We start from the raw sequence: 8787 nt of genomic DNA on the forward strand, positions 1-8787 counted from the left end.
TATCTTTCAAGTTCCAGGTCGTGGAAGAACCAAAACAAAACAGGCGGGGCGGACCACGCTATTATTCCTCCGGTCCCAGCCCGGAGACCTAGTCAAGAAAACTGGTTTCCTAATCCGGCAAGATGGGGCGACCGAAAGAAACGAAACCTAGAGAAATTAAACCCACACCTTTTCGTAACAAAAAACTCTCGTGACGACTTCCCCGTGGACGTGCCTAAATGCCAGGCCCTCCGTGGGCTGGAGCCACGCTCCCCGCACCCCGAGTCTCAGGGAACGGGTGCAGGCGCAGGACCTGAGCGAGTGGGAGGCTCCAGTAGGACACTGAGGAGCCCGGAGAAGGAAAAGTTAATTCTGCCTCGAGGAGGACTGGTAAGAGTTGGCAGGATCGAGGGAGGTGCCCGAGAGGTGACGAGCTACAACCCACGAGGGGGGAGAAAAGGACTGGAGAGGGAACCCCACGGAAAGGGGGGGGGGCGGGGGACGCGCAGAAGCAAACCCATTGGGTGCCACCCCGTCTCCCGTGCCCCGCGGCGCCCACGGCTCAGCCCTCACCCCCTCCCGGCTTCCCGGGACTTCCCAGGCCCCAGGCCCCCCGGGCACCTCGGGCACGGGCACGGGCCTCCGGGGCGGGGAGAGTGCAGTGGGGGCTTCCGTGAAGCTTCCCTCCCGAGGAAGGTCTCCCCGCCCCACGAGATCGGGATGGGGGCGCCGCGAGCCCCACCCAGCTCCGTGGAAGACGGCCACACCGCGCCCCACGCCCGCCCCGGCGCCGCCCACAGGTGCCCCCGAACGTGGACACTCACTTTCTCGTGGAAGATGGACTCCATGTTTATTTGTCTGGAGCCAACGGCCCCCCGCGCTAGACCACCCCCTACTGCTCCGCCCCCGGCCCGGCCCCACCCCTCCGCCCACCCGGCCCCGCCCCGCCCGGCCCGCCCCTGGCCACGTGTCTTTCGCGGACCAATCATCACCGAGGGTGATAGTCACGTGGCGAGAAGAGCGAGTGAAAGCCGGGGCGGTAAAAAGCGGGGACACGTGACCTATGTGACTGCGTCCTCCTATCCACTGTTAGCTGGCAGGCCAGGGGGTGCTGCAGCGCCGCCTGCGGTCTGGAGGATCTTCTCCACTTCCCACCCATTGCTATGGATTCTTAAGGACCTTCCAGGTTCTATGTTCCTACGTTCTTTTTTTAAAATATATTTTATTGATTTTTTTTTTTTTTTTTTTTTTTTTTTTTTTACAGAGCGCAAGAGAGAGGGATAGAGAGTTAGAAACATCGATGAGAGAGAAACATCGATCAGCTGCCTCCTGCACACCCCCACCTGGGGATGTGCCTGCAACCAAGGCACATGCCCTTGACCGGAATCGAACCTGGGAACTTTCAGTCCACAGGCTGACGCTCTATCCACTGAGGCAAACCGGTTTTGGCAGGTTCTATGTTCTTTTTGTTTTCCACTAAACTTCGTACTTTCTACTTATCATATCTCATGATAATTATTTAATATATTTCTCCTCTACCCCCACTGAAAGCCTTATTAAGAAACAGGGATCGCCCAGCAGGCATGGCTTAGTGGTTGAGAATCGACCTACAAACCAGGAGGTCGGTCACCAGTTGGAATCCCTATCAGGGCACTTGCCCTGGTTGTGGACTTGATTTCCATTGCAGGCATGCAGGAGGCAGCTGATCAATGATTCTCTCTCTCTCTCTCCCTCTCCCTTCCTCTCTGAAATCAATAAAGAAATATATTAAAAAGGAAACAGGCATCATTGCCACCAGGAGTACTTATGTATAAAAATTATAGTCATTATTTAGACGGAGATGGGACTTACTGGAGGGTAGGGAATTTTCTGAGCTTTGCATATATTAATGAATTTACTATAGCAATGCTTGAGGCAGGCACTATTATCCCTATTTTACACAAGAGGAAACTGAGGACAGAGGGGATATGAACAGCACAGTGTCCAAGGTTCTGGGCTGGGGTCCAAATCCAGACACCTTGTTATTAGTGTTACATGTTCAGGCACTGAAAAGGAAGTGTCAGTAGAGGGATCTCACGTGGACCTAGTAAAGTTAGGGTTGGGGATCACAAGAGTTTGATGAAGCAGATGGTGTAGGAGATCTTGAAGCCAGGTTACGTGGTTATGTTGAATAATGGTTGGATATCTATAATAATAAAAGTGTAATATGCTAATTAGGCTGAAAGACCTTCCAGAAGACCATGCTACCACAACAACTGGTGCCAGGCCAGCCAAGGCACATGCGATGTGATTGGTCGGGGGCCCAACCATCGCCCAATGATTGACCCAAAGAGGGAGGCCCAGGCCACCAACTGGTAGGCTACGGTGGGTGGGCAGGACCTCCCTCTTAGAGGGAAGCCTGGGTGCCAGAGGGAAGCTGGTGACAGCAGCCAAGGGGAAGGAAGGCCTACTCTTGCACGAATTTTGTGCCATTGGGCCTTGTGTGTGTGTGTGTGTGTGTGTGAGAGAGAGATATCATATAAATGTATATATACACACATATATATAGTCTGGAGTACAGGAGGCTGGTTCAGTTGTGGAACAGGTAGTTGACATAGAAAAGGCTACTGACAGCACAGGTGTGAATAAAATCACCAACTGGGAAAAGGAAGAGATTGAGAAAAGGATCTAGAGCAGAGCCCTGAGAGTAGAGACGTACCAGCCCAGGAGAAGGGAGAAAGAGCAGGAGCATGTAATATTATGAGAGCCCTGAAAAGGGAATGTTTCAGGGAGCAGCCATGTCGCTGCCAATGGGTCCTGCTACATAAGGACAAGGGCCCACTAAATTTTGCTGCTATGGAGACCACTCGTACCGTTGGTGAGTGTGGGTTCAGAGGAACAGAAGGAGCAGTGGGAGGTGAGGAAATGGAAGCTGCTAGTGAGGCCCAGGTGCTCAGGGGAGGAATCAGTTGCCATTTATTCTCTCCATGCAGCCCACAATTCTGTATGGTATTGGGAAAACAGTCCATGTTCTTAAGGAATTGTGGCTCAATTGGAGAAACAAATCATGGTCTCATGAAGCGAAAAAATACGCAAAACATTTTTTCTGATTTTCTTTCCATGTAGAGAAACACATATTGCGTGTGATGTGTAGGTGTGTGCATATATATAATACAAATCTCTGGAAGAATGTGCAGGAAACCCAGAGGTTAGCCTGTTTGAGATGGAAAAGGAAACCAGTTTTTTGAGGATCAGAGTTTTACTCCTTATATATTCAAGAGCTGGTACAGAACAGTGAATAAATGCGTGAATTCTTTTCGACTCATTGGCCCGAGTATTACACTAATTCAGTAGGAGAGGTTAGAGCTAACCAGGAGGGCTCCTGGAGACAGGGTAGACAGAATACATGCACTGCTAGTACTTCCTATGTCAGCTTTTCTCTAACCCACTTCATTAGAACTGTTAACAAGTGAGAGTGCGGACGTTTGTCTTCTTCAACATTGTACCTTTTAAACTGGATTTTGTTACTAAAAACCAAATAGCTTAGAAATTTTAACACTGAACATTTTAAAATTTTTGTCAGTTTGTATCTTGCGTTCCAACAAGAATTAGTGATAATCAGGGTGTATTATTTCATTGCAATTTTATGTCTGTACTCAATCTAAAACTAATTTCCCAAGAAAAGGTAGTTGAACATTAACAGGTGACATATATATCCACTCATGAAACCATCACAATCAAGAAAACATACAGTAATATATCCACTGCCAGGTGTCACTTTGTCAATCTTCCTCTCGACTCCTTTCTGCACTGGATTCGTTTGCAGTTTCTAACATGGTATCTACATGAAATCATTTAGTGTGTGTGCTCTTTATGTTTGGCTTCTTTTATTTAGGATAATGAACCTGACATTCATTACTGTTGTATCAATAGATCATTTCTTTTTATTGCAAATAAAATCTTAGCACCTCCCTTTTAAAGCTCCTTTGAAGCACATGGTTTGAAAATGATTCACTGAAAAATATCTGAGGAAAATACTGGCTACATGAGTATTACTGTGATCTAACTTAGTAACAGAAAATTAAATACTAGTTGTAAAGTTAACATCAATGTACACAACCAGACACTCTAATTATTTTGAAAGCTAGTGTACCTATTACTTGAAATGTAAAATATTACTTTGACATTAAAAGGACTACATTCCAGCTGAAACCGGTTTGGCTCAGTGGATAGAGTGTCAGCCTGCAGACTGAAGGGTCCTAGGTTTGATTCCAGTCAAGGGCATGTACCTTGGTTGCAGGCACATCCCCAGTAGGGGGTGTGCAAGAGGCAGCTGATGGATGACTCTCTCTCATTGGTGTTTCTAACTCTCTACCTCTCTCCCTTCCTCTCTGTAAAAAACCAATAAAATAAAAAACAAAAAATAAAAAAAGGACCACATTCCAAATTGTTCAGTTTTTTTATTTTTCTGATAATTTACAAAATGTGGCCATTCTGTAATTCAGCCACAGCCTTCACTTCCAGGTGACTTCTTCATTGGGTCTCAGTTCTCTGGGTGGAAAGAAAAAGTATTAAAACTTTTATGACGAATAAAAGGGAAAGTCAGAACAATATAAGTTCAGTATTTTATACTCTATTAACCCATTTAATAGATTTTATGTTGATCCAACATATTCTATTCTCTCATGATTTTAAACCTTTACCATCTTTTCAATTATATTTTTCCAGATTAAACTGTAATTTGTCTTCATATAAAAACTCAATGAGCTTATTTTTCGTTTCTAGACCTTTTCCAGCTCATTTTATCTTTCTTGAAATCCTTGCTTGTGAACCTCCTCTGCAGGGACTGTGACTGCTGCTCAGTTCCAGTCCTCTGAGCTTCCTCCTGCCAGCTCACATGCAGGGGCAGACTCCCTGCCTCGTTATCTCCAGCTCCCTGCTGCCAGACACAATGGAACCAGGCGGCTACCAGCTGCCATCTGGTCACTCAACCACCAAGTCTAAAGCTCTTGGGCTGTGATGCTGAGAACAGACCACCAAGCCACACAGCACCATTTATTTCTGCTACACCATGACTTAAATAAGATGGTATGTCATAATATATGTGAAAGCTGTATATAAAGTAGGCCTTGGGGGGCTGGTTTCATTTCAAGCAGTGTTTCCATATTAAAAAGCACTCTGAATTCCAAAAAAGGGGGATTTAAAAAAAAAATCTGAAATAGTCTGATCATAAGCTGAAGACTTGTTTACATTCCAAATATAATCATGCAGTTTTATGCATTCATTAAACAACAAACAAGACTACAAAATATCACTTACATCGAAGACCTTGGGATAAACCCTTCTGTTTATTTTTGTTGTATATGATACTAAGAATACTTCCAAAAGCTGGCTGTTGGTTTAAAAATGCCCAAACTAACCTTTTAAATAATAAACTCTTGTTCCGGAAGGCAGTTAGCTTTTCTTCACTCTTTCTGTCTAGATAACATCCAACGACAAATCCCATAGGGACAAGTATATGTACCCAATGGTCACGCACAAGCTGAATTAAATTCATCCTGAATGCTAAAAAAAAAAAAATTTTAAATAAAAAATAATAATAATAAAAATTCAGAAATATAACTGACTTTGAAATATCTTTTAAATTGCATCTGAAACAGGAGATAGTCCTGAATATAGGAAGAGATATTAAAAGCATAAGCCTCTTGCCCTGATTGGTTTGGCTCAGTGGATAGACAATAGTGTTGGCCTGTGGACTGAGGGATCCTGGCTTCCGGTTAAGGGCACGTATCTTGGTTGCATGCTCCTCCCTGGCCCTGGCCCCGGACGGGCTCACGCAGGAGGCAACCAATCGTGTTTCTCTTACAGAGATGTTTCTCTCTGTCTTTCCCTCTCTCTTCCACATTCTCTAAGAATCAACGGAAAAATATCCTCTGGTGAGAATTAAAAAACAAAAGCATAAGCCTCTTTAAAATTGCTTGGCATCAGAATACAGTATACAACTTAAAAATCTACTTGATAAAGATTATATAATGACAATGATTAGCATAGAAATTGTAATTTCCCTATTTTCATCTGTGATCTGACAATATAATGCAGGGAAATGGAGAGTATAAATTCTACCTGCAAAAGCCTGGCCAGTGTTGCCCAGTGGTTGAGTGTCAACCTATAAACCAGCGAGCATACCGTCAGCATAACTATTATACACTGTTTGTATTTCACCACCAGCAACAAAGTATGTGGGGACTCTCAGTCCATGACCACCTGCGGGCTATCAGCCACTTACTATTGGCATTCCTCCAACATGGCCGGAAGCTACTTTTGTCTGGCTCTACTCTGAGCAGATGTGACCGTACAAGCCATGAGGTTCTTGCTGAATAAAGGTCTTATGAGAGTCCAGGTAAAGACAGGGACTGATAGATATGAGAATTCTGTACATTTAAAACCCAGAGCTGGATTCAACCACCTCAAAGGAAACCTGATTCCATCCCTCAGAAGTAAATGGCTTATCTCAGTCCCAGAGGTATTTCACATTACAAGTGTAAAACCTCCAGTTTCATAGGCTGTGGGAGCAGTAGCACAGAACATACTTTTCCTGTGTATTTCACTGCGAGTGGGTGACCAGGGAAGACAATGATTTAAGGACATAAAACTGAGCTAGGGTGATTTCTTGGAAGAATGGACAGGAGAGGGAGCACAGACAGGCTTTCCAGCTCTTGGTCATGGGCCAAGACAATAAGGGAGAGGGAGGGCCTGGGACAGGCTCCAATGAGACAAGAACGGGTTTGGATGAAGAGGGACGTGGCATGGGTGCCCATGAAGGCACTGTACATACTGGGGTGGGAAAAAGCAGGTTTACAGTTGTGAATGCGAAACAAAGTTTGTTCCTGCGTTATTTTTTTAATTACTGCATTATTTTCAGTAATACATAGTGAAATATATTGCATTACGAACTGTAAACCTACTTTTGCACACCCTGTATTAGTGTCGTCTTTATATGAAAACTTTTTTTTTTTAAATATATTTTATTGATTTTTTACAGAGAGGAAGGGAGAGACAGAGAGAGCTAGAAACGTCGACGAGAGAGAAACACCTACCAGCTGCCTCTTGCACACCCCCTACTGGGGATGTGCCCGCAACCAATGTACATGCCCCTGACTAGAATCGAACCTGGTACCCTTCAGTCTGCAGACAGACGCTCTACCACTGAGCCAAACCGGTTTCGGCTATATGAAAACTCTTAAGAAAAATTTTGCTCTTACTTCAGAACTGGGAGTAGCATGATATCCCTGGGAAAAACAACAAGAAACAAAACTAGTTGGTTTTTATCTTATGGACTCAAGGAATCATAACAGATCAAGCAGCTTTGCGCACCTCTAGGAAGAGCTGACTTCGCAGTCTCTGTAAGGTACTATTCTTAATGCTTTTCCTAATTGCAATTCAAGTAATCCTCTCAGTACTAGACAAGTTTTCATTACTAAAGGTCCCCAATGCAGTTGACCTTTTTTTTTATTTTGAGCAAATCCAGGGTTAATGGATTTGTCAAAGGTCACAGATGCAGCAAGTGGCAGAGCTGGGATTAATGGGCAGTCTGCCTCCTCGAGCCAAGCTCTTTATTTGTGCTTACTGTCTCTTACAGTAAGCACAGAGGTAAATATTTACATAATTCTCCACTTAACATCTTATTTTCCCTAGTACATATTTTTTTCTTCAACCCAATTTTCCCGCTTAACTTCTAAAAAGAAAACTATCTGGTGTGAATTTTTGCACTCCGAATTCACGTTGGAAAAATAAAGATGGATATATGTTTACACACACACACTTCTACTTTTTAACTGTTCCCCACAGCATTTCCTATGTATTGATCTAAAGCACATGTGTCAAACACAAGGCCCACGGGCCAAATCCAGCCCGCCAGGCCTTGCAATGTGGCCGGCACCGCGCTGTCATCACTGCACTCCGCTGTCAGTTTATGACATTGTCAGTTTATGACTGTTCAGTAAACCATTCGGCCCGCGATTTAGGCTGGATTTTAGATTTTGGCCCCTTCTCTGATTGAGTTCGACACCCCTAATCTAAAGTGTCGACTTAGCCGACGGAAAAGAGCGCTGGATGCGTGGGGAAACTGAACTCCTTGGAGTCACCTGTCTGAATGGCACATGCACCCAAGAAACTAAGCACAAAGCAAACATTACATTTTTGTAAAAAGCGCACACCAGTCTGTGGAACGGTCTGCTCCAGAGGGTTTGAGATTTGAGTGAGTGAGAGAGAGAGAGAGAGGTGAGCTTCCCATGGCGAGTCACGGGGAAGGCAGAGGCTCCTTCCAGGCTGCAGCCCTGCACGGCGTCCCCGCCGCCTTCCCCTCCGGTCGGCCCGGGCGGACCCCGCGTGACCAACACCAGGCGTCCCCGTTAGGACAGCCTCGGGGGACCCTTCCTAACAGCCCCGAGAGGGCAGGAGCGGGCCCAGCCGTGCACCGGAGGACACCCCCGCCTCCCTTTCCTTCTCTCGTCTCCTCGGGTCAGAAGCCGGGAGAGGCCAGGCCGCCCCAGCCCCGGGGAGACCCAGACTACAGCCCCCCGCCCCCCTCCATCGTCCGGGGCTTCCCTAGGGGCGCACCCCGGCTGCGGGCACAGCAGAAGCCCGCGGAGCCCACCCCGGACCCACCTGCGGCCTCGGTGCCAGCCCGACCCCAAGACCAAGGGCAGATGCGCGTCCAACCTCCGGCGCCGGCGGAAGCTGCGGCCTCGGAACACGCCATTCGCAGAGCCGGCTCCAAGGTGGGGGGGCACCGCGATGTCATACCTCTTTTTCCTTTCCATAATCAGC

General features: G+C 46.2%; 2 protein-coding genes across 7 annotated transcripts in view; both read right to left on the bottom strand.

The window, feature by feature from the left end:
* ATXN3 (ataxin 3) overlaps nt 1-905 on the bottom strand; it is a gene marked incomplete at its 3' end in the record, with an annotated part of 36126 nt that extends 35221 nt beyond the window's left edge. For 5 of the 6 annotated variants that reach the window (XM_084884331.1, XM_084884332.1, XM_084884333.1 and 2 more), the window contains exon 1: nt 804-905. In XM_084884331.1, the coding sequence (XP_084740457.1) occupies nt 804-827 (24 nt within the window). In that variant the 5' untranslated portion in view covers nt 828-905. The remainder of the gene's footprint in view (nt 1-803) is intronic. The other variant, XM_084884336.1, reaches the window with a different exon arrangement.
* Nucleotides 906-4398: 3493 nt separating this feature from the next.
* On the bottom strand, nt 4399-8755 carry NDUFB1 (NADH:ubiquinone oxidoreductase subunit B1). The gene is made up of 3 exons (XM_084884423.1): nt 8626-8755; nt 5379-5523; nt 4399-4509 (listed from the first exon to the last, which is right to left on the bottom strand). Exons 1-3 carry the CDS (start codon nt 8717-8719, stop codon nt 4473-4475), a joined length of 276 nt encoding a protein of 91 aa, XP_084740549.1. The 5' UTR covers nt 8720-8755; the 3' UTR covers nt 4399-4472.
* Nucleotides 8756-8787: the final 32 nt, after the last annotated feature.

The sequence above is a fragment of the Pipistrellus hanaki genome (assembly GCF_964339955.1).
Source record: "Pipistrellus hanaki genome assembly, chromosome: 1".
Classification (NCBI taxonomy): domain Eukaryota; kingdom Metazoa; phylum Chordata; class Mammalia; order Chiroptera; family Vespertilionidae; genus Pipistrellus; species Pipistrellus hanaki.